This window comes from Meles meles, chromosome 1 (genome assembly GCF_922984935.1).
Source record: "Meles meles chromosome 1, mMelMel3.1 paternal haplotype, whole genome shotgun sequence".
Taxonomy (NCBI): domain Eukaryota; kingdom Metazoa; phylum Chordata; class Mammalia; order Carnivora; family Mustelidae; genus Meles; species Meles meles.
Genome location: NC_060066.1, coordinates 181,788,854 through 181,813,052, shown reverse-complemented (window position 1 = coordinate 181,813,052; position 24,199 = coordinate 181,788,854). Strand labels below are relative to the sequence as shown.

The window sequence follows — 24,199 nt, the reverse complement described above, 5'->3', positions numbered from 1 at the left end:
CCCAGGCGCCCCTAAATCTCAGTATTTTTATGCTAGGTTTGATGAAGAGTGGATAGTCATGAAGGAATATGGTTTAAAGCTTTTTGATTTTTTTTTTTTTTTTTTTTTTTTTTGACAGATCACAAGCAGGCAGAGAGGCTGGCAGCGAGAGAGGGAGAGAGGAGGAAGCAGGCTCCCAGCTGAGCAGAGAGTCAGATGCGGGTCTCAATTCCAGGACCCTGAGGTCATGACTTGAGCCGAAGGCAGAGGCTTTAACCCACTGAGCCACCCAGGTACCCCAGGAATATGATGGTTTAAAGAGTATGCGGTGGGGCGCCTGAGTGGCTCAGTTGGTTAAGCATCTGCCTTGGGCTCAGGTCATGATCCTGGGATGGAGCCTCCCTTGGGCTTGTTGTTTAGGGGGAAGCCTGCTTCTGCCTCTCCCTCTGCCCCTCCCCGGGTTGTATGTGCACGTGGCTCTCTCTCTCAAATAAAATCTTAAAAAAAAAAAAAAAAGAGTATAAGGCAAGTGTAGTAAACTGGGGAAACTTAGCAAGGCCTGTTTGTTTGGATTCTTCTCGGAGCTCCTTTGACTTTGGAGATAAGGATGATTCCCTGCCTCCAGTATAGGAGGGTAGGGCTCACTTGAGGGTTTAATAACCCATTTCTAGGGAGAAGGGAGGGTGTGGGTAGGGTAGAATGGGGAGGTGAGAGTGACTTTCGTGGTTTCTCAAATTGCTTAAAATATCCAATATGGTAAGATACTGTATTTTGTCCTGAACCCCATCAGTAGCACAGTGATTAAGAGTATGTCTCTTCTGGAGCTTGGCTGCCTGCGTTTGAATCCTAATTCCACCACTTTGGGGCTTTGCGACTTGAATGAGGGTGTGTAACCTTTCTATGCCTCAGTTTCCTTGTTTATAAAATGGAGCTAATAACAATCTATTTAGTAGGGTTCTTAGGAAGCTTGATTTTGTTAAGTGCTGAGAACTGTAGTGGAACAGTTTATGTATTGTATATATGCTTAAAAAATAAATACGTTCATTTGTCCCACAAATATTGAGTGCTTATGTGAGAGACATTGATTTAGGGTCATCAAATCCATCAGAGAACAAGGCAGGTAAAGTCCCTGCCCCACAGAGCTTACATTGTAGGAGAAACATATGCAGACAAGCAAGTTCAAGTATGATATAATTTCAGCGAGTAGGTTGTACTCTGAAGAAAAATAAAACAGACTAAAAGGATAAATAGCGATGTGGTGGGACTGGGCCTGTTTTATAGCGGGTGGTGAGGGGGGACTTCTGAGATAACACTGGACTGGAGACCTTAAAGAGGAAAGGTGCAAAGCACGTGTCCTGGGGAAGACTTTGGAGGGGTTTATGCAGGAGAGTGGAGTGTGTGATCAGCTTTACATTAAAACAGTTTCTATGTGGGGGTTTCTGGGTGGCTCAGTAGGTTAAGCATCCGACTGGTAATTTCAGCTAAGGTCATGATCACATGGGTCCAGAGATGGGGCAGTGTGGGGCTTAGCAGGGGGTCTGCTTGGGATTCTCTCTCTTCCCCTGCCCGTGCCCCTACTTGCAGGGTGCACTCTCTCTAAATCTTTTTTTTTTTTTTTTTTTTTTTTTAATTTATTTGACAGAGAGAGAGGTCACAAGTAGGCAGAGAGGCAGGCAGGCAGAGAGAGAGGGAGAAACAGGCTCCCCACTGAGCAGAGAGCCCGATGCAGGGCTGGATCCCAGGACCCTGAGATCATGACCTGAGCCAACGGCAGAGGCTTAAACCACTGAGCCACCCAGGCGCCCCTCTCAAATAAATCTTTTTAAAAAGTAACACTTAAAAACCCCCAGTTTCTCTGAGTGGTGTTGTGTGGAAGTTTGGGACAAAGGGATAGGAGGGGTGGGGTGTAGTCCAAGGAGTACAGCTGGGGAGGGGTTTTCACATGAAAACCTCTTCACAAGAAGAGCTCTTCTAGGATCAGGGTGAAGTAGATAAAATGTAGCTGCATGAAGCATTTGAATATAGTCATCAATGGGACCTACTGATGGTTGTAAATTTGTGGACCATCACCAGCTATGAGATGGTGTCCACTTAAAGCCAGAAAATCAAATGAGCTTGGGCAAGAAGTTGCAGATAGGTGGGCGGGTCTAAAATCTGAGGACACATTTGGTGCCTAACCCTATCCATCCTCTCATAATGCTTCTGTATGGCACTTATCACTAAGATTGTAAGTTACTTATCCCAATTATATTACTTACCCATTTTTTTTCCCAGTGCTTGGTGCACTGGAAAAATTAAGTAAATTAAGCCCCTTCCTTATAGTAAGGAATCTGCTATCTTCAGCATGAAAAACCGCCCTAGAGTGAGAGTCGGATGTGAAAGTTCTGCATGAAAAAAGTCATACCAGACTGCTGCGGAAACAACTATGGAGTCTGATGGGAGATAGGACTGTGCTTCCCCCTTGCTGTTGTATCTCAAGGCAAAAATATTGGGAGGAGGGGCGCCTGGGTGGCTCAGTTGTTAAGCATCTGCCTTTGGCTGGGATCTTGATCGCACCGTCCCCATATTGGACTCCCTGCTCTGTGGGAAGCCTACTTCTCCCTCTCTCAATAAAATCTTGAAAAAAAAAAAAAAGCAATAAGAGACAGGTGAATTAATTTAAAAGAAAGATATTAGGAAAAACGTGCATAATTTTTTACTCTTTCCTGGTCCTAACCCTCCTATGGGATAAATCCAAGTAAACTACACTAACAAAATAGTAAACAGAACTGTAAAGAAATAATAAGGAAAACCCACAGTAATGCAAGGCTAGACACTTATCACATGAATAACAAGCAAACACCACAAAAGAAACATCTTATTTCGTGTGAAGAAAAACTACAACGAGACCATCAAAAGCCGCAAGATACACAGTTCTATTTTTGCAGACCGGAAAAATAAGCCTCACTAAGCAAGGCCTCAAAAAATTGAGTGAAAACTCGGTATTGTTCCTCTCCACGGAAATCTTTAGTAAAAGGCGAAAGATTTATACGATCTGAAGAGAAACCAGAGTATACGTTTATTTCTCTAGTGGAACCTCCTAGAACAAGACAGCTCTTAGCACAGTTATGGTTGTTCAGTGACTGCACGGTGTGGGCTCCCTGCCTGAAATTTGTACGCATCGTGTATTTCTAACAGGCGGTATGTCCTAAAACGGTGAACAAATCTCCGTGGGGCTGGAACTCAAGCATCGTGGAACTGTCTTTTCGTGGTGCACCATGGGTATGCAAATCAAGGCGGCTCCGGGCTCGTGGGAGACACCAGCTGTCGCGGCGGGGAGGCGCCAGGGGGACCCCCAGAGGTAGCTCTTCCTCTTTTCTCTGTGGTCTGCACGGGAACTCGCGCCCCGTTTGCCCAGAGAGATCAGGGTGCTTCCCGCTGGTGCCGGCCGGTGTCGAGCCTTATACCGAGGCTGGGGCCGTTTGCCCTAATTGTTTAGGTGCTTATCATTGCATACCCACAGGGACACCGTACACCTACCCCAACTCCCGCTCCTCCCTGCACACCGCCCCCCTCCCCGCCCCACATCCAGTGCTGGGGCAGAAGCGGAAACGGTAAAGCAACGACATTCAGGCCCTCTGTGGAGGCACATCACTACCCCTCCTGCAAGAGATGGCATCCAATTTATTTATTAAAAGATGGAGGAAAAGTGTTCTTAGCAGAACGAACCGCCTATGTGAAATTATAGGTGATGCACACCGAAAGTAATTCAGCCTGTCTAGGGTGTAGTGTGTCTGAATGAGGGTGGGATTCTGGCTAGGCACTGTCTGGGAGACAGCTGGAGTGACGGCAGAGGCTAGAGCCAGCTGCACCTGGAAGGGGCTTGGATTTCATCTTGTCTGTGATGGGGAGCCATGGAAGAGTACTGAAGTCAGAGGACTGAGTCGTGTGAGGTGCCACACCAGGTGGGCTGCCCTGAGCAAAACTTTCCAGAGCAAAAACTTTCAGCACAGCTAATATCTATACAAACTACAACACTAGAGAGGACTTATGAGATACCAGGTTATTTCTGACATAAGTGATTTCACTGAAAATCCTGAGGGGGAAAAAATCGCACCCTACGGGATGGGCTCTAATCTTCCCATTTCATAGATGAAGACATGGAAACAGTGATGGTATCTAGCTTTTCCAGGCCGCTCTGCTTGTAAGTGGCATGGTAGGCTGACATATTTTATATTATTCCAGCTCAGTGAGCTCTCCTGCTCCACCCAAAGGCCCCTCCATAGTGACCCAAACACGACCAGACTGAAATCCAGCCTCCATCCCTTGCGCAGGCTGGATGCACCCCCTACTTAAGGTTCAAAGCCAACTATTCACTCCTTTTAAATCTTTTCTTTCTTTTTTTTTTTTTTTACAAAAAATTTTAAAAGATTTTATTTATTTATTTGACAGACAGAGATCACAAGTAGGCAGGGAGACAGGGAGAGAGGAGGAGGAAGCAGGCTCTCCGCAGAGCAGAGAGCCTGAGGCCGGGCTTGATCCCAGGACCCTGGGATCAGGACCTGAGCCGAAGGCAGAGGCTTTAACCCACTGAGCCACCCAGGTGCCCCTCCTTTTAGATCTTTTTAGGCATTTTACTGTTTGGGTTTTTTTTTTTTTTTTAACGATTTTATTTATTTGTCAGAGAGAGAGAAAGAGAGAGCATGAGCTGGCAGAGTGGCAGGCAAAGGCAGAGAGAGAAGCAGGCTCTTCGCTGAGCAGGGAGCCTGATGCGAAACTCGATCCTGGGATCATGACCTGAGTGTAAGGCAGCGGCTCAACCACCTGGGCTTCCTGCATTTTAGTGTTTTTTTAAAAAGGGTTTATTCGATGCAGAGAGAGGGAGAGCACACGCACAAGCAGGGAGCCCGGATGTAGGAACTAGATCCCAGGACTCAAGGACTGTGACCTGAGCTGGAGGCAGACGCTTAACCCACTGAGCCACCCAGGCGCCCCTGGGCATTTTAGTGTTGATTCAACTGCTGTAGTTTTGTTGATGCATTTAACTAATTTCACATTTAGTTGGAATGTGATTTTTCTGGCCTTTAGCCTGGTGGTGGGATATGAGAAGGCAGTGCTCTTAAGGTGGGGTTGTTCCTGGTGAGTGGCTGGCTGGAACCTAGGCTGGATCTTTGTGTCTCTCGAGACTGAGCCCTGGAATAGTTGGGGAAGGGCCATAAAAGTCCTCCCCCATTTCCTAGGGTGAGGTGCTCGATTCTAGCCCTGGGGTGTGGCCAGAATCTTCTAGGCCTCTGTACAATGGGGCTATGTGACGTCACAGCACCAACAGCTAAAATACAGCACCTCATCAGCGGCTAGCAGAATCTGTTTCTGGACAGTTCCTCCACTCTGTCTCCTGGTTGTCTGGCCAGAGATGCCTCCGGGGCACCAGACTGCTGACTTGCAGAGGCCTCTTGCCTTAGGTTTAGACATAAAGCTCCTGAAACATCTCCTGAAACCCTGCTGTTCCCACCTCTGCATCAGCCGACTCCAGTCCCTATCGGCTTCCTCTTCACCTTCCACCTCTGCCCGCGCCCCGCACGCCGCTGAACCAGCCGGGTGGGCACTGCGCCGGAAGAGGTGTGCGGGGCTGGACCCGGCTGGCCTGAAAGCCACACCACGTAGAATTTGACATCAAAAACCTTTGTATCTTTTTGCACACTGAGCACTTAACCCAGGTCCTGTTGCCAACTGTATGACCAGTGTACATTTGCTGATCACCATTACTTGCCAGGAAAATAAATGGACCCAAATTATGTTACAAAAATTTAGCACCTGTGTACTTTCCCTCCCAGGGTTAGAGTAGCCCCAGGAACTCAGACTATGACACCCCATACTTGCAAACTCCCGTTTGTTCAAAAGAAAAGGGCCGAAGTCGTTTGGGAGGAGTTCATATAGAATATATTTCACTCTTTAAAAATAAAACTTTCAGCGTAGCTAACATTTATACAAACTACAAAAATAAACATCTTCATATAAATAATTTATGTGGTAGGATGTGGGCAGCTGCCAAGCACGGGGGGCCCAGGCCTCGCAAAGGGTGCTACAGGACCCCTCCGTCTTGGTCTGCTAGGGGCCAGTAGCACAGGGGTGTGGGGGTGGGGGGAGAAGGGAGCCTGACGGCAGCCTGAATTGCTGGCCTCTCCCCCATCCGGACGGCACCCACACACACAGCCCGGTGTCGAGGCTGCTCTGAGCCCAGAGGCTGCTGGTTTCGTAGGACAGCAGGGAGGTCCGTGACTGCTGGGGCAGGGGAGGGGATGTGAGAGACAGCAGCAGCGGGGTTCTCCAGGCAGCTGTCCTGCATTCAGTAAACCCCCCCTCCCCGCATTGCTTCCCAGTGACCTCATGAGGCCCAAGCAGGGTCTCCTTGCTTCAGGCACTCTTTCATCCAGTGGCTGGACATGGTCCCCTAGAACTGAGGTTGCTGGAGCCGCTGGCAGCTGGTGTGGCAACAGGGGACCAAGTGGGCTCATCAGAGGCTGGATGGATGTAAGCACCAGGCAGTGGGGGTGGGTGGAGGGCCACTGTCATGGAGGTAGTCACTCTGGCAAAGCTCTGGGGCAGGGTGGGGGACAACCCCCAGCTGAGCCCTCCTTCCCGTGGAGCTGGAGGGCTCAGGACCTCTGGGCTCTCCTTGTACATCTGTACCACCTGGGGGAGACATGGGTCCCAGTGAGCCCGGAGCTCCCAGGACATCAGTCCCCTACAGCAGCTCCCTGGTGTATCACCAGGATTGTTGGGAAGCTGTGGCCCTTGTTGGCTTCTAGAAGGATATAAGAGCCGACACGGGACGGGATGTGAAGGTCTAGGACAAACCCTGCACCTTGCTCTGGACCCTAAACACTAAGGTGGGTCCCATGAAGAAGCCAGGAAAGCTGAGGGGCAGGGACATGGTGTTTGGGCAAAGGGAGAGGCTGCCAGACTCAGCTGACCTCATGGGGAGGGTCCCTGTGAATTGAGTCCTGTCTTTGGGCCACTGAGATTTTCTTCCTGGCTCTGACTCTTCCCTTGCTTGTCCCACCCCAACCCCTGGGCTGGGAGCAGGGGGAGGGTATGGTCACCTCTGGTGGAGGGCCCAGGATGGAGAGCAGCACGGGCAGCAGCACGAGCCCATGGAGGAGGCCCAGGAGTGTGAGCACTGTTAGCACCACGAAAAAGTACCTGCGTGGGACAGGTGGTCAGCCTGGGTAGCCCCTGTGGCCAATGCAGGCAGGCTGCACCTCCCTGCCCCAGCCCTCCCCTACCTTATGATGAAGTCAAAGTTGGAACCAGCAAGCATGAGCAGACCCAGCAATGTGGAGACGGCCCCATCGGTCACTGGAGCCAAGGTGTGCTCTAGGGCACAGGCAGCCCGCAGGTTCCGGCTCCCCTGGGTGGTCAGGAAGCCCTGTGGGGACAGACAGGCCCTGTAGCTGCTCCTTGGCCAGCCATGCCCCCAACTTCTCATCTGTCCCCAGGGCTCGCAGGTAAGGTACACTGAGCTGCGAACTGTCTAGGAAGTATGCCTGAGTCTATTTAGGGAACACTGTACACGTCTATGGTGAGACACAGCGAGAAGTCTAGAAGAGTTGGCAAACAAAGCCTGTCACCTGTTTTTGTAAATAAAGCTTAACTGAAATGCAGCCATACCCATCCACGTACATATTATTGTCTGTGGCTGCTTCGGGGCTACAGTACAATGGTAGGATCCCAAGGGACACTCTGTGACCTGCCCGCCTAAGATATTTACTGTCTGGCTCTTTACACAAAAAGCCTGCTGATCCCGGTCCATTAGTCCAGCAGGATGGACACCAAAGTGCTCACAGTTACTTGTTGGGATGGGATTTCAGACGATTTCTAATTCTTCCTTTGTACTTCTCTGCACGCTGGCTTTCCCCACCTCCAAGGAGTATCTATTGTTCTTGTAAGGAGAAGAACAGGGCTCTTATGGGGGCAAAAGGAAGGGAGCTGTTTGCGGGGGGTCAGCCAGGTTTGTGTCGGTGCTGCCTGCGGGTCTGGGGCCCCGCCCCCCTCCCACTCCTCCTGAGCCAGAGAACACCGAGCTGTGGGAGAGGCCGAGCCTCTCCGTCTCAGCCTCTGTACCCATGTTGCCATCCAGCTACCATCCCATTTCTCTGATCCCTTCCCAGTAAAACCATCCAAAAAATTACTGGTTCCCATTTTCTCAACTTATATTCTGTCCCCATTTTGGTCAAGGCTTTGTCCCCTCCTCTCTGCTGAAATGGCTGCTTATTTATTTGTTCATGTGTTTATTGTTTATCTCTACACTGAAAGATATAAGCTCCTTGTCTGTGGGCGCCTGGTGGCTCAGTCTGTTGGGCTGCTGCCTGCGCTTGGGTCATGATCCCAGGGTCCTGGGATCAAGCCCCACATGGGGCTCCCTGCTCTGTGAGGATCCTGTTTCTCCCTCTTCCTTTGCCTGCCCCCCCCCCCCCGCTTGTGTGCTCTCTGTCAAACAAATAAATAAAATCATAAACAAAACAAAACAAAACAAAACCCAGCCTGCCTGGATTGCTATTATATCCCCAATTCTTTTTGTTAAGTTTGTTTATTTAAGCAATCTCTATACCCAATGTGGGGCTTGAACTCATGTCCCCGAGATCAAGAGTCACATGCTCTACCAACTGAGCCAGCCAGGCATCCCTATATCCCTAATTCTTTTTCGAGGTGGGGGGTGCCTGAACAGGAACTTGAAACCAATTCTTAAATAGTGACTAGCACATAGTGGGAGCTTGATAAATATTTGTTGGCCACTGAATCAGCGGGTCCACCCCTCCCCCAGTGCCTGTGCTCACCAGAGCCACGTGGACCGTGAACTCAACACCAATGCCTACAGAGGCCACAAGGATCACCACGGGGATGGCACTCAGTTTGATGCCCAGGAAACCCATGATGCCAAAGAGCTCCACAGTCATCATCGCCAGGACCAGTACCTGGGGAAGGCAGGGCTCACCCAGGGCTCCGGGGTGAAGGGATGATGGGCAGGGCGGGGCAGGGGCGGGGAGCCAGGGGTGTCTGTGGCCTCAGCCCCACAAGGACTCACTATGAGGCCCGCCGTCCAGGGGTTGAGCAGCAGCAGGGCGCAGACGAGGAACGTGCATACCAGCAGGATGCAGACAGCCAGCAGGAAGGAGCGCCGCAGGCCCAGATACTGCTCCCAGAAGAGGAAGGGGGAGCCGCTGGGGTAGGCGCGCACCCCGGCCCGGCCTGCCTCGGCGCACGCTGCCCGGGCCCCCTCGATGGCCTCCACGAAGTCCGCGGTCTTCTGGAGGCCACGCAGTAGGAAGGGGAACTGGGCAAATTCCAGGGGCTGGGCTGCCGGGACTGTAGATGGTAGGGGGTGGCAGGGAAGGGGGGGTGCTGTGAGCAGGGGGAGCAGTGGGTAGGGCCTGTGTGGACCCAGGCTGAGGCTCTTGCTGGGCTCCCCCCCTCCACCCCTCTTCCCCAGGACTCACTGCGAAGGTTCTCCCCGGTGGTGTCATACTTGTCGTGCAGCCACTCAGGAGGTGGGGGGTAGAAGTTGGCCTGCGAGGCCGCCAGGCCCAGCGGGTCACTGCTTACCCACATGGTCAGCCCCACATAGAAGAGCTCGGGTGGAATCAGCCCGTCCTTATCCACTAGCTTCCTCGTGGTCAGCTGCAGAGGCGGAGAGGGCTGATGGTCTGGGCCCACGAGGCCTAGGGCCCCTCTTTGCATCCCGACCCTTCAGGCCCCCTTCCAACCTGGCTGAAATCCAGGGGCTCCCGGGCATCCCCGGTCTGGATGAGAAGCTTGTAGGCCAGCGCCCCATCCTCAGAGCCGTTGCGGCACGAGTGGCGGCTAATGCGCCCGGAAGCCCAGTCCTGGTCAAAGGCAGCCTGGATTCCTGGGGGCGGATGAGGGAGGGGCGTCAGGCTGTGGTCGCACGGGCTCGGGCCTGCAGCAGCCCTCCCTGCCGGCCGCCTTGCCTCTCACCCTGCAGCCAGTTCCGGTAATAGTGCAGCCAGGTGCGGGGTGCCCGGGCGGCTGGGGGGGGCAGCACGGCCTTGAGAGAGCTGAAGCGCTGGTGCAGATCAAAGAGGGCGCGTTGGGAGTGGGCGTAGTCAAAGCCACCCTGTGTCACCAGGGCCACCTCGTACAGGGAGAAGTACCTGAGCTGGGCGCTCAGGAAGTCATGCTCCTTGGTGCCCCGAGGCACCACATCCGTCAGGGCCAGCCCGTCCTGCACCAGCGTGGCTCCGTAGAGGCTCAGGCCCAGGAGACCCCCAAAGAGCGCCAGCACCACGGCCTGTGGGGAACGGCAGCTAAGCTGGAGGCCCATGGAGGCTCAGGTGGGGGGCTTGGCCCTGGGCCCTTCTTGGGGATCAGATGCACCGAAGCCCCGGCCCTGGCTCACCCGGCCTTCTCCAGGCCTAAGGTCTCACCTTGCTGTGCGACTGGAGCAGCAAGGGTGCGAACTGATAGCGGGCGAAATGGGCAAGGTTCCAGCGAGCACAGGGCAGGGAGCTGCAGGCTGCCTTTTGCCTGGGCCCCTCCTCTTGGCCTAGGAGGTCCCGTGTGGACCCTCCCGGGCTGAAGAGCTCAGAGCCCAGCGGGTCAGAAGGTGGGGGCACCAAGTGGGCACGGGGTGGCAGGATGGTGACCACATGCTGGCTGCTGGCTTCACAGTGGGCGAAGGCTTGAACTGTGGCCGTCAGGTGGGCAATGCCCATAGGGACCGTCCTGTCCCCCAGTTCCTGGGGCAGGATCTGGATCACCCGGGCTGAGCAGGGGCTGCAAAAGGCAGAGAATGGGGATGACAGGTCTGTGGGAATGCTGGCGAGACGGGACGGGGCCACGGAAGTGAGGGCTGATGGGGCGGGAGATGTGGGGACAGTACCTAGAGAAGCAGCAGAGCACATCAAGGCGCTGGCAGTGGCGCCGGTGCAGGTCCAGGCTGAGGACCGCCGGGAAGACAAGCATCACAGCTGCAAAGTTGCAGCCGACCACTATGGCCGCCTGGGGGACAGACAGGAGGGACACAAAGGCTGGATGAAGCAGGCCCCTGGGTTCACGCTCACCTGGAGCCTGGGCCCTTTCCTGAGGCCTCACCTGCAAGGAGAAGGCCCGCAGTGCAGGGATGGGAACGAGGGCGGCCATGAAGAAGGCAACCATGTGGTTGATGGATGTGAGCGCGACGCTGGTCCCCGTGCGCTGCAGACACTCGCCTGTGCGCTCCTGCCAGGACAGGGGAGGAGCCATGGGTCCTCAAGGCAGAGCGAAGGGGAAGCTTGGGAGCTTGGGATGGAGGAGGGGGACAGTGACCACACGGAGCTCACACTTACAGAGCGCCACACACACGTCCCATACACTGTTCATACCACACACGCGTCACACACACTGTTCTGTTCAGCCGGAGTTCTCACCAGTCCTCACAACACCCTCACAGCACAAGTACTATTGTCACCGCTGTTTACAGATGTGGAAATTGAGGCACACACAGGTTGATTACCAGCCTAAGTTTGCCTAAGCCAAGAGGCTTTTTTTTTTTTTTTTTAAAGATTTATTTGAGGGGCACCTGGGTGTCTCAGTGGGTTAAGCCTCTGCCTTCAGGTCAGGTCATGATCTCAGGGTTCTGGGATCGAGCCCCATATCAGGCTTTCTGCTGAGCGGGGAGCCTGCCTCTCCCTCTCTCTCTCTTCCTGCCTCTCTGCCTACTTGTGATCTCTGTCTGTCAAATAAATAAATAAAATCTTAAAAAAAAAAAAGATTTATTTGAGAGAGCGAGAGAGTGAGTGAGCATGAACAGGGGGAGGGGCAGAGAGAGGGAGAAGGAGAGAGTCAAGCAGGGACCCCACAGAGCACAGAGCCCAATATAGGGCTGCATCCCAGGGCCCTGAGATCATGACCTGAGCCGAAACCAAGTCGGACTCTTAGTCAGCTGAGTCACCCAGGCGTCCCAGCCAAGAGGCTCTTAACCCTATGCTGAGCTGCTTCAGACCAGCCTGGGCTGGCGGATGAGGCCTCACCTGGAGAGGGGTGCCAGGGGGAGCCTCTGTGAAGGCATGTGCCAGCAGGAATATGTCATCCACACCGATGCCCAGTGCCAAGAAGGGTAGCACCTGGAGGGGCACAGCGGGGGTAGCTGGAGGAACTGAGTAGCCTGGACAGAGACAACCGCTGCCCCCCCAACGCCTACGTGGGAGTCCTGGTATACCTGGGTAGTGGCGGCATTGAAGGTGATGCCGAGCAGGGCGCAGAGCCCAAGGCCCGAGGCCACTGCCAGGGCTACCAGCAGCACCCCTGCAAGGCCCACTGCACCCTGGGACTGGGCACAGTCCCAGCGCAGCATTGTCACACAGGCATAGGCTAGCTGTGGGGAGAGAAGGCACAGGCTTGGACGGCAGCTTGCTGGGGGGGAGCACCGGGTGGGGGCGAGGTGCCAGGAGCGGGACCCACCATGAGCAGATAGCCTCCCACCACGCGGGCAGCACTGACTTCAGAGAAAGCGTGCAGGATGTCATCCAGGGTGGTGGAGGAGAAGGCGTGGATCTGCTGGGATGAATTCTGAGGCAGGGCCTCCTGAGCCAGCTGGGAGGACAGGGCGGAGGTGAGGGGGAGGGGAGGAGGGGTAGCCTCAGGGCCCCCCCTCCCCGGCCGCACACGCACCTGCACAAAGCGCCGCTGCCAGGCCTGCAGCACGGTGCCCGCCTGCTCCTCGCTCCAGCCGATGTCGTGCGTCTGGTAGTCGCCTCGGAAGTGCTCGTACAGCTGGCGGGGACTCATGAGCAGGAAGGTGCTCTGCAGGGCCTCTGCCCTGGCGGGGGTGGGGGGTTGAGGTGGAGGAGAGTCAGGGGTCAGAGTGGGCTGGAGCACCCAGCGGGGGGCTGAATTGGGGCAGGGTTCTGCTGCAGCTGCTTGGAATCAGAGTGTGGATTCCCCGGCCTGGGATCCCCTTGCCAGCCCCCCCGCGAGGCCTTACCTCAGCAGCTGTCCTTGGGGGTCTCTGGCGATGCCCCCCAGCAGCAATTCCTCCTGCCAGTGCATGAACTTGTGGGAAAAGCCGTGGCAGCCCCCACTCAGCTCCTGAGCCACCTTAGGAGCCTAGAGGGGGACAGGAGAGGCCTTGGTCGTGGGTAACGGTGGGCCCCTGGGCTTGTACCTTCAGGAAACATGCCCATCATGGGGCTCCATCGCCTGCAGTGGAGATAACTATTCTCCAGAGCCTCTCGCCCACCCTGGAAGTGAACAGCTTTGTCCTGCAGAGAGGAGCCCATTAGAGGAAGCGGGGGCCTGGAAATAGGCTTCCGGGAAGAGCTGGAGTAACTCTGGTGGGTTTTGGGCAAAGGTTAACATTCACAGGGCTACAGAGACACTCAGGAAACTAGGTATGACACTGTGCTTAGCTGGTTTGCCCTCAGTTTCTCTGCACAAGTCTGTTTGGATAAAGTCCAGTGTCTCTGGCCTTAGAAAAGCACGAAGGGGTTCATATATCACCTGAGGGTTCCTTTTTTTTTTTTTTTTTTTTAAGATTTTATTTATTTATTTGACAGAGATCACAAGTAGGCAGAGAGGCAGGCCGAGAGAGTGGGGGGGAAGCAAGCTCCCTGCTGATGCAGGGCTGGATCCCAGGATCCTGAGATGAATGACCTGAGCTGAAGGCAGAGGCTTAACCCACTGAGCCACCCAGGCGCCCAGCATGAGGGTTCTTTAGGAGAACTAAATGGGAAAGGGAGAGCACCCCCACTGCGCCAGGGTGACAATGTCCAGGGAACGGAGGGCAGAACACAGAGCACAGTCTGCTCTTTCCCAGAAGAGAGGAGCATCTGAGGAGGGGAAAGGGAAGGAAAACAGCCTTTCTCCAGCTGGCAGACCCGGCTGGCACCCACCTGCTTGCTGCGATGGTTAGGGGCACTAGGTGGGCAGTGGAGGTCGTCAGGGTGCAGACAGGGCCGCCCCACATAGGCCTGGCCCACCTGTGCCTTGTCTAGCAGCTCCCGGAAGCCCTCGAGGGAGGCAAAGGGGCCCAGTTCCTCCAGAAGCTGCTCTGGGTCCAGGTTGGTCCACTGGATGTCAGGGCGGCCGCTGAGGGGAGAGCCCGTGGTTGGTGAGGGTAAAGAATCAATTCCCACCCTCCAAAAGGCTGCTGGGGACCCCTGCTGCCTCCCATTCTCCTCCTAGCGGCTCAGGCATCTGCCCCCCCTAGGAAGGGTCTGCAGTGCTCAGCTTCCCAGAACTCCCAAGCTATACCAGCCCACCAGGTGGCTGCCCTATGGACATGAGGACGGACGAACTCAACACAAGGAAAAGGTCCAGAAAAGCCCCACTGAGTCCCTTCCCAAGCCGGCTACCTTTGACTCTAACACATAACTGGTGGACACCTTGCCTCTAACAGGTTTTCTTTCCAGCCTGCGGCAACAGCTTAGCCCCTACCTAGCTAACTCTCCTGGGCAAGGTCGCCTTCTGGGGATCTTTTTTCCCTCTTTGTTCTGTTTTGTCTAAATTAGACAAGTCTTCCTTTCCTTCAGAGGCCAGGAGACGGGGGATGTGGAGAGACCCATGGGGCAGCCTGTGCTCAGGCCCAAGCCTCAGAGGTGGTTTGGGCCCTTGGTTCGGTTTCGAGCATCCTCCATCCTCCCAGCCTCTCTTCTGCAGGGCAAGTCCCGAGCTCGCTGAAGCAGGGCACTCACGGCAAGTAGGCAGAGCCCCCTTGGAGTTTGGCTCCTTCCCAGAAGCAGTCGAGGGGGGTGAGGATCACGCACGGAAACAGCTTCTCAATCATCTGCCACGGACACCCCAGGCCACATCAGTCCCATCCCTGGGCTCCTTTCTCCACGGTCTCTGCAGGATGCCCTCTGTAACCCCCCACCTCCCAACTCTTAACCTCCCCGTCTCTCATAGCCCTTCCCTACTTGCAGAAAAGGTTCCCCCAGACCCAGGCTCAAAGAACAGCTCTAGACACTCACCCGCTCAATCATTCCATTTTCAATTAGGGGAATTCCTGACTTGTAGCAGATTTTGTTCAAGTCCCAGGACCTGAAATGGCCGGGGCACAAGAGATCAGCAGAAGAGGGGAATTCCCACGCCAGCCCGGCCGCACATGCCTTGCTCCCAGCTGCTCAGGGACTCAGTCAGACTCACTTTCCATAGAGTGATACTTGCACTTTACTGGCGGTGAGGGCTGCCTGGAGGTGGAGGTCCAGTGCCTCAGGTGTGAGGACATTCTCCCCTTCCTGGCGTGGGGTCTGTATCAGCATCTGGGAGGTATAGGCAGCCTCCTCCCCCAGCTTCTCCTTGGTGTAATGCAACTCTTGGCTCACCCGGCTGCCCACTGCCAGAGCATAGAGAGAAAGTGGGGGGGAAGAGAGCCTTGATGGATCAGAGCTCTGGGGGTGTGGGACCCTAGTCGGCTGAGGCTTCCCAGGACGGGGAGGAGAGGCTCTCTGAGAGGAGCCCCTGTTTTTTTCCTTGATGGTCATGCTGACTCCCCAAGCTCTTGGCGCTCTGCTTAGAATCTGGAGCTTGGTGTGGAAGTGAGAGACCTCAGTTGGATCGCCCTGTGGAATTCTTGTGTGGTCTAAGATTTCCTCGTGAACCAGGATGGCTCAGTGTGGGGCAAACTACTTCAGAATGAGAGGTCAGTATGAGTTGGGGCAGGGCTGGGGTTAGGGAGGTATCCCGGTAAGGGAGCCCTCACTTAGCCCCTCTGTGCTCTGGTGAGGAAGACAAGGAGGGAAAAAAGGGATCAATAGGGAGACTGCCACTGGGAGGGTCTCTTCAAAGAACAGGCCTAGGGCTATGGCTGGTTCCCAGGTCAGCTTGTCTCAGGCAGTGCTTTCTAGAAATACGTCTTTTCGCAAATTGTTATGCTAAGAGGGCAGGGATAGGAGCAGCTGGTCATAATGGGCCTGTGGTAGCACGGATGAGGGGGACGATCAGACCGCCTTCAGTGTGATGCGGTCAACACACTGCTTCTCCTCATGTAGGAAGTACCTGGGATCACCTGGCAGAGGTGACACGGGGACCAATGTGGGCCAAGGGGAAGAAAAGTTCCAGATCCCAGATCTCACTGTCCAGGCAACAGGAGGCCCAGAGCCAGGCCTGCCTCAGTCTCCTTGATCTCGGCACCCCTCAAGTCCTGCATTGTGCTGACCACAGAGTCATCCTCTGTAACTGGGGCTGGGGGGTGGGTGGACAGGGTTGCTGCGAGGGGATATGGACTGACTGGAGTTTGGAGGAGGGCAAGGGCCAAACCACCGCTGAGGCTTTAGGGCCTTGGTCTGGTCTCAGGCTCAGTTCTGCTGCCACCTGTCCGGGGCCTCTTCCTGTTGGGTCCCTGTCACCTCTGCAGCCCATACGTACACCTTCTGTGAGACTCCAGCCCCACCTGCGATCGTTGTGCTCCCCAGTCTCTTTTTCAAACCCATATAATCACCTCACTCATGAGAGCTGCACACCTTGCACACAGACTTACCCATATGCTCATACCTCCCCACTCAAACCACTTTCCTGGCCCTCCCTCACAGATACGGTCTCCCAAAGCCATGTTGGGCATATGCCCCATTTTCTTCCTTCTCTGACTCCCCACTCCTCCCCCAGGCCTGGGCTACAGTGTTTATTTCACAAGGTTTAGGCCAGAGCTGCCACAAGGAGGGACCGGGGGGGACAGAAATAAGCTCCTCATAGTAAGTGACCTTGCTGAGGGGAGAGGCGCACAGGAGAAGGAAGGAACCAGAAAGAGCTATCAAGAAAGCAAGAAAGGGGTGCCTGGTTGGCTCAGTTGGTTAAGCATCTGCCTTCGGCTCAGGTCATGATCCCCGGGTCCTAGGATCGAACCCTGCATTAGGCTCCCTGCTCAGCAAGAAGCCTGCTTTCCCCTCTCTCCCCCTGCTTGTGTTCCCTCTCCTGCTGTGTCTCTCTCTGTCAAAAAATTAAGTAAAATCTTTAAAACAAACAAACAAAAAAAGCAAAAGAAAGAAACACTGAAAATATAAAGTATAACGTCAAAGAAAATAGAGAATACTCAGAAAAAATGAGGCAAAGAAAAAAGTAAACCTTGGCTGACGATGATGGTGACGAATGTGAGGACAGATGAACTGGGATGTGCTGTGTGGCCAGGGAGACACAGCGGGTGTAAGGGGGAGCCTGAAGGCTCTGGACACATCTGGCTTTGAGCCTGGGCTCTAACACTTGGTCTGTGCTTGGGGCAAATGACCCAGTCTCTCTGCCCTCAATTTCCTCATCTGTCAAATGGGGAACGTGCCTACCTTGGCGGAATTAGAATCAATGCAGGCAAAGTACTTAGGAAACTGCCCAGCACAAAGTAGGAATAGATAAGGAATTATTATTTAATGGTTGCTGAGAAAGAGACTGTGGGACAGAAAAATGAGAAAGAACTGGAGTAAAAAAGATTGAATGGGGGGGAAGGAGGAGAACAGGGGAAGGAGACATCAATATCAACAAGTTTGTTAAAAACTTCTGTACCCACGGGGCACCTGGTTGGCTCAGTGGGTTAAAGCCTCTGCCTTTGGCTCGGGTCATGATCCCACAGTCCTGGGATCAAGCCCTGCATCCCGCTTTCCACCCGGCAGGGAGACTGCTTCCTCCTCTCTCTCTGCCTGCCTCTCTGCTTGTGATCTCTCCCTCTCTGTCAAATAAATAAATAAAATCTTTAAAAAAAATTTTTTTTTAAAAACTTCTGTACCTTTATAAAAGGGAGACTCTGAGTTGTTAGCCAGCATGGGAAATGAACCCACCTTATAGGTAGTCCTACAATGGTAATATATATAATCCTATATTATAGGCAATATGAATTAAAACAGCAATAAATTACCATCTATCAATTTAACAAAAATAAAAATAATGATAGCCCTCATTGCTGGCTTACAGGAGTGCATTCTAACCTACCATCAGAGTGTAGGCTGGTATGGTATTTGGAGGGAAGCAATATTGGAATATATATCGGACCCTGAGAAATGTCCATAATCTTTGGTCCAGAAATTTCACAAGTTAGGGCCTGTAAACTACTGTAGTGATGCAGACTTTCTCTGAGTGAATTGGGAGCCATGGTAGGTTTTGAGCAGAGGAATGAGATGACCTGACTTTTTCATCACCTAACAACACATTCTGGAGCTGAGCTGTGAGTGAACAGGGTTTGACCAAGGGAAGGAGTTGGGAAAAGACGTTCTGGACCAAGGAGGAACTGCCAAAGGCTCAGCATTACTGAGTGAGGCAGACAATTCCGGAGCAGAAATCAAGAGTTAGATTTCAGAGGGCCTAGAATGTGTGCTAAGGAGCCTGAACTTGATTCTGGAGACTCCCCAGAACCTCACAGAAAGTGGTGGAAGGGCTCTAAGCAGGGGACCGACTTGGACAGAACTAGACACACCACAGGAGGGCAGTGTGGAGGCAGATTAGAAGGCAAGTCCTGCAGAAGATTGGTCACTTCTCTAATAGACTTGATTTTGTGGGCCATCCTCTGAAAGGCCCAGTGATTCAGGGAAGCTAGATCCCTCCCCAGCCTCGGGGGTGAGATCTGATTAGTCAATCACAGTAATTCCACTGCCTTTGCCAAGTAAAGGGTTTAGGCATCTGCTGCTCCACAGTTCTTGCCCAAGTGACCAAATGGGAAGTCAGTTGCGGGGAGAGGGGAGGGCTTCTGGTAAATTATCCCTCACTTCCAAAAAGGGACCACTGCAGTAGCCACTTGGGACAAGGGGGTGATAAGCCAGAGGACAAAAGCCCAACATGCTGAAGAAGGGTTAGGAGAAAGATACAGAGAACCTGGGTGCTTGCTGATGTCCTTAGGTTGCTGAATTAACCATCCAGGAATGGCTCTACTGTCTACTACTGGATTTCCTGTTCTTCCTTCTTTCCTTCTGCCCCCCTTTCCTTTTTTCTCTTTCATGTGGTTAAAACATATTAAATGATACAATCAGGAGAGTACTACCAGAGACTGGAGAAAGGCCTACTAGAACTAGAACAACGGCCACAAGGGTGGAAAGGAGGGGTCTGTTATGAAAGAAGTTAAGAGAGAAGAATTTGCTGGTTTAGTAACCAGTTAGGTAAGCAAGAAGAACTGAGCCTGACTCCTAAGGTTTCAGCCTTGCATTTTTGAGTGGATAGTGGGTCCACCAACTGGTATGTTTCTTTCTTTTTTTTTTTTTTTAAAGATTTTATTTATTTATTTGACAGACAGAGATCACAAATAGGCAGAGAGGCAGACAGAGAGAGAGAGAGGAGGAAGCAGGCTCCCTGCGGAGCAGAGAGCCCAATGCGGGGCTCGATCCCATGACCCTGAGATCATGACCTGAGCCGAAAGCAGTGGCTTAATCCACTGAGCCACTCAGGCGCCCCCAACTGGTATGTTTCATCCTGCCTTCTAGATACATGTCCCTTGTTTACAGGGACAGCTCCCATTTCAAGCCATCTCTATCACTGTTCCTGTAAGTACCGCTGGGGTCTAATGTTGTACATATTTGATATCTAATGTTATATATATTTTTATTTTAGAGATCAATCTATCTCTGAGCCTTTTAGCTTTAAAATTGATCAGGAAGGGTAAGTCACAGCCTGTCTCTCACCATGGCAAAGCTGGAGGGGACCCTAACTCTGATAGCCAGTGCCCTGCTCCTTTCTTTGCTTTTTGTATTCACAAAACAGGAAAGGAATAGAGAATACTCTTTGCTCTTTGTCTTGATCAGCCCCTCATTGCCCAGGGCGCTGCTGCAAGACCCCTTAGCTACGGATGTACAGAGATGACATCAGGTCAGGATCACTTTTATCTCACCCCAGTCCTGGCTGATAATGGGACACAGCAGTGTTCTGAGATAAAGGAAGCAGCCCTAGGAATTGGCCACCAGCCTTTTACATCACCCCTCCACAAACAGCAGCAAAGATCTGGTGGGACCTAGCCTGTCCTGTGCTAGGGTGTAGGAGAGAGGATGAGGAACATGGAGGTTCAAGCAGTGTTTAGATGGGAAAGATGTGGGAAATGAAGGAGGAGGAAGGTTGGTGGGGAGACAGCTTCTATTGTGGCAGGAAACCCAACAGGCATCTGGGACCACCCAGGCAGCAGTGGTGTGGGTGGGGTATGTGTCTGTGCATGTATGCACATGTGTGTCCTGGGGCTGGGAGCAGGCAGGCAGGCAGGCACAGAGAAACATCTGCTCTGGACCCCAGGGCTGGCCTAGAGTGCGTACATATGTGTGAGGCTGCGGAGCGCTGCGGCAGGGTGGGGATGGGGTGTGGGAGCCCAACAGGCAGGCATGCAGGCTCCAAGAAACATCTGCTCTGCATCCTCAGGCTTGCCAGCATTTGAAATAACTCAAGGGTGTGAGAGTCTAACCTGGCCTGCCTTTGGGTGTGGGCCAAGGCTGGGGGAGGTTTTGCGGGGGACCCACCAATGCAAATTTCCCAGGAAAGAACAGAGGAGAGTTTGACTCTATTGAAGGCTAGTATAGGAAACCAGGCCCCAGGAAAGGAGAGTTATGCCAAAATTATTAATAAGAAATCATTTTTAGCTAATGCTTCCACTAGGAAGTGAGGACGTGGTTGTGTCTGACCTTGCTGTTGCCTCAAAGTATAGACCCTGCGCCACTTTTTTTCTACTGAGTGGTTGCAGGAGGCCTCAGTGCATGGGACTCCAGGGATGGGACCTCTGCATGGAGGCCTGCTAGATGATTTACTCAGTTTCCCCAGCCCAGGTGTTAATTTTCTTGATTCTCCTGGTCGGGTGTGATCTCTCCTTGCCTTCTCTTATTCCAATCATCATACTATTGTATATTATATCCCAGCATGTATTTTACTCTCCTTGCTACTGAAAGATTTTGGTTACCTTTGCAAACCCTGCCATGCAGTAAAAAATACCCATAAAAAGTTGGTAACAATTGCTGCATACAGACACGCACAAACTCACTCTGCATACCTATTCACAGGGGCCCATCATTTGCAGATGTCCATTTACAGGTGTGGGAGGGACCACTGCTCCTAGCTGCCCAGGCTCTGGCAGGCAGGTACCCTCTCCAGACCCAGGGCCAAGCCCACCAGAACTCAGTAGCTAGCTCCTCACCCCGTTCTTATCTCAGAGTCACCATACCCAAGCAGCTCTGACTTGTGTCCACAACTCACCTTCCACCCAGAGCTGTTCCAGGTCTGTCTCAATGATGGCCACGCGGAGACCCAGTGCCAGGGCTCCAAAGGCCAGCAGGCCCAGGAAGAGCACTTTGCCACAGTGTCTCTGGATCCCGCAGCCCAGAGAGAAAAGCAGGCCCTGGAAGTAAGCACGAAGCCAGAGTGGAGACTTCAGGCTCCCAGCTAGGATCTGGGATGGAAAAGAGAAGGGTCAGCCAGGCATTACTGCAACAGTGCAATAATTCCTCCCCTTTCCTCCTTATGTGCACCCCCTGCCAAGCCCCAGGTTCTTGGTTTCTGGGATGCAAGACAGGTAGAACCTACACAGACACAAGGCCCAAAGGTGGAAAAGATACAACTGTTTCTTGTTCCCCCAACTTCCCACCCCAATACATACCCGATTCTTTTCTGAGAGTAGGACACATATACACACATCTGTTCTCAGGTGGACAGAGGGGAAATCCAGACACACTCTCACCGGTCAGATGAGAAGACGCAGAAACACACACACACACACACACACACACACACGCGCGCGCGCGCGCGCGCGCGCGCAATAACCCTTCGCTATAGCGACATCACACCTTGCAGAGTGGCAGAACTGGGGAATCTCTAGATCTGCTCCCAATCTTTCTCCCTCTGGCTTCCCATCCACTCACCTGGGGTGATGCGGCTCGAGCTGGGGGTGTATAACCAGGGGGCAGCTCTTGGAGTGGCGGCGGCCGAGCCATGCCGGCGGGGATGGGGGGCGTGGGCGCCCCCAACCCGCGTTATCTGGGATTCTCCATAAGCTGGCCTGGTACCCAGGTACCGCGGAGCTCCGCGTTGGGACTCAGTGGGGCCGCTTAGGCGCGGCGTGCGTGATGGTGGGGTGCTGGGGTGCCGCGGCGGCTGCGATGCGGGGCGAGCGCAGCGGGGCGCGGGTGCGGGAGTCGGTCCCGCGCGCAGGCAGAGCGACCGGCCAGCGACGCGCCGCACGGCTAGAGGTGGAGAACGCAGTGAGGAGGAGGCGTCCTTAGCTCCAGAAAAAGGGAGCGGGCCGGGACGACGCCCTCCCATTGGCTGAGAGGTCCGCAAATTACCCGGAGCCGTGCAGCCGGATCCGCTGCTAGGCGACGGCGCCGCGGGTGGGGGCGGGCAGGAGACCACCCAGGCAGGGCCACCCCACGCCTCGCTTCCCCGGCCGCCCGCGGGGCCCTGGGGGAGGAGCAGGGAGGGAGATCCCGGGGAGGCATGGCGCTGGCCAAGCGTAAGCCAGGAGACGCCAGTGCTGAGAAAGGGTATCTGCTGGCCTGCCCAGCCAAGACCCAAAGACTTCACTCTTTGCTGCCTCCATTCTTGCCCCTTTCAGTCCACTCTCCACCGAGGCCAGAGTCATCTCTCTAAAATGCAAATCTGACGATCGCTCCAAAACACAAAGCCCATCTGGAGCATGGAGCCCTGCACAATCTAACTAAAGCCTTCTCTCCCATAATTCCTTCACATCCACTCAATGTTCCTTCCAGCCCTGGGGAGTTAGATGTAATTTTTTTTTTTTTAAGATTTTATTTATTTATTTGACAGAGATCACAAGTAGGCAGAGAGGCAGGCAGAGAGAGAGGAGGATGCAGGCTCCCTGCTGAGCAGAGAGCCCGATGCGGGGCTCGAGGACCCTGAGATCATGACCTGAGCCGAAGGCAGAGGCTTAACCCACTGAGCCACCCAGGCACCCCTAGATGTAATTTCTTAAAAGCACCATGCTATTCCCGGCGTTTCTGCCTTTGGACGTGTTGTGGCCTTGTTGTCTTGGAAGACAACCCTCAAAACGAACACGAGCCAATCACACTTCCTTGAAGCCTTCCTTGATTCACACCTCCCTCCTGACAGGCACTTTCTTCATTGTGCTCCTTGTAACGCACTATTAATGGACTTGAAAGTCTGTCTCCCTCACTGACAATTAGTAGGTGCTCAGTAATGGTTGAGTGAGTCACTGAGAGTTGCAAAAACCAGGGTGGAAAGGACTGGAAACGGAATAATTCCTTTATTAAATTTATTAAATTGTCTTGAGTGCTGTTTCTGCCAGGTTTCTGAATGATTAACCCTGAGTGTCAGAGGATGGTAAAATCAATATTCTAACATATAACGTTTGGGAAAGAGAAAAAAAAATCTCTAATAAATTCATTACTCTAACACAACTACTACTATCTCTGGCCAATTTCTTGGTCAGTTCCTCCAGACTTGTTTACCATTACATCATTAACATTTCATGTTACCACATAGTCTTTGTATCAATTATTTGGAGAATGTCCTTAGGACAGATTCCCAGAAGTGAGGGTGTTGGGTCAAAAAGTACGAACATTTTTATGGCTCTTGCTACACATTGCCAAATTGCTTTTTGAAAACGTGTCAATTAACAGTATTTCCAGAACCTCCGTCCTGTGGAAAGGGAAACTTTAGGCTGCGGGGTTGAACACCTAACAGGTTTGTCCCATCCCTTGGTCCATTCATACAGCAAAATGCCTTTGGAAGAATTAATTCATGCATGATGCTTTTGGCCTAGTAACTACACATTAAAACATTAAAAGCAGCATATATGCAGAGCACTTTCTTCTTCCCTGTTAACCTGTTGTGGATAAAGAAAGTGTACCTCGGCCTCTGAGGAAGATGGGGGAATAGGAGAATTCAAGAAAGGGCACCCTCAGGCGCGCCTGGATGGCTCAGTTGGTTAAGTGTCTGCCTTTTGCTCAGGCCATGATCCCGGGGTCCTGGGATTGAACCCCGTACCCCACCATGGGGCTCCCCTCTCAGTGGGGAGCCTGCTTCTCCCTCTCCTTCTGCTGCTCCCCCTGCTTATGCTTTCTTTCCCTGTCTCTCCTGCTCTCTATCAAATAAATAAAATCTTTAGGGGGAAAAAAAAAGAAAGTGTACCCTCAGCAATTCTCTGGCTATAGAAATCACCTCTAAACTAGCTGTAAGGGTCCCTGGATTGCTCTTGGGGCCATAGCTGAGTACGGCTGGGTACCCAAGCAGACAGACTTTGCTCTAAGTAGCTCTTGAGACCTCCTTCCCTCTCACCAGACTCTGCAAGACAAAGTCCATGCAGAAGGATTCCTAATCGTCCGGGCCTTGG

At 53.1% G+C, this 24,199-nt stretch overlaps 1 protein-coding gene and 1 non-coding gene across 15 annotated transcripts; both read right to left on the bottom strand.

Annotated features, from left to right (window-relative positions):
- Positions 1-2,918: 2,918 nt before the first annotated feature.
- On the bottom strand, positions 2,919-3,033 carry LOC123928045. The gene has a single exon (XR_006815590.1). It is a non-coding gene; the product is annotated as a U5 spliceosomal RNA (small nuclear RNA).
- Positions 3,034-5,910: 2,877 nt separating this feature from the next.
- Positions 5,911-22,563, bottom strand: PTCH2 (patched 2). 14 transcript variants are annotated; one of them, XM_045980185.1, is made up of 22 exons: positions 21,750-22,563; positions 21,088-21,280; positions 15,100-15,289; positions 14,925-14,994; positions 14,649-14,740; positions 13,848-14,043; positions 12,941-13,062; positions 12,628-12,775; positions 12,418-12,549; positions 12,176-12,331; positions 11,988-12,080; positions 11,071-11,196; positions 10,859-10,977; positions 10,404-10,752; positions 9,955-10,267; positions 9,723-9,865; positions 9,456-9,636; positions 9,044-9,324; positions 8,796-8,933; positions 7,245-7,387; positions 7,062-7,161; positions 5,911-6,651 (listed from the first exon to the last, which is right to left on the bottom strand). In XM_045980185.1, exons 1-22 carry the CDS (start codon positions 21,819-21,821, stop codon positions 6,385-6,387), a joined length of 3,624 nt encoding a protein of 1,207 aa, XP_045836141.1. In that variant the 5' UTR covers positions 21,822-22,563; the 3' UTR covers positions 5,911-6,384. The 14 variants fall into 14 exon arrangements, 8 of the variants coding, with proteins under 8 accessions (XP_045836141.1, XP_045836154.1, XP_045836149.1 ...); XM_045980198.1 differs by lacking the exon at positions 8,796-8,933; XM_045980193.1 differs by lacking the exon at positions 12,418-12,549.
- Positions 22,564-24,199: the final 1,636 nt, after the last annotated feature.

Bases quoted from the DNA above. Each gene is read 5' to 3' on its own strand.
- PTCH2 (XM_045980185.1), bottom strand. From the start codon at position 21,821: ATGGCTCGGCCGCCGCCACTCCAAGAGCTGCCCCCTGGTTATACACCC. The intron at 12,332-12,417 runs GTGGGTCCCGCT...CTCTCCCCACAG, and splicing joins TGGGAGGCTATCTGCTCATG to CTAGCCTATGCCTGTGTGAC. The intron at 9,637-9,722 runs GTTGGAAGGGGG...CCGCCTCTGCAG, and splicing joins AGCCCCTGGATTTCAGCCAG to CTGACCACGAGGAAGCTAGT.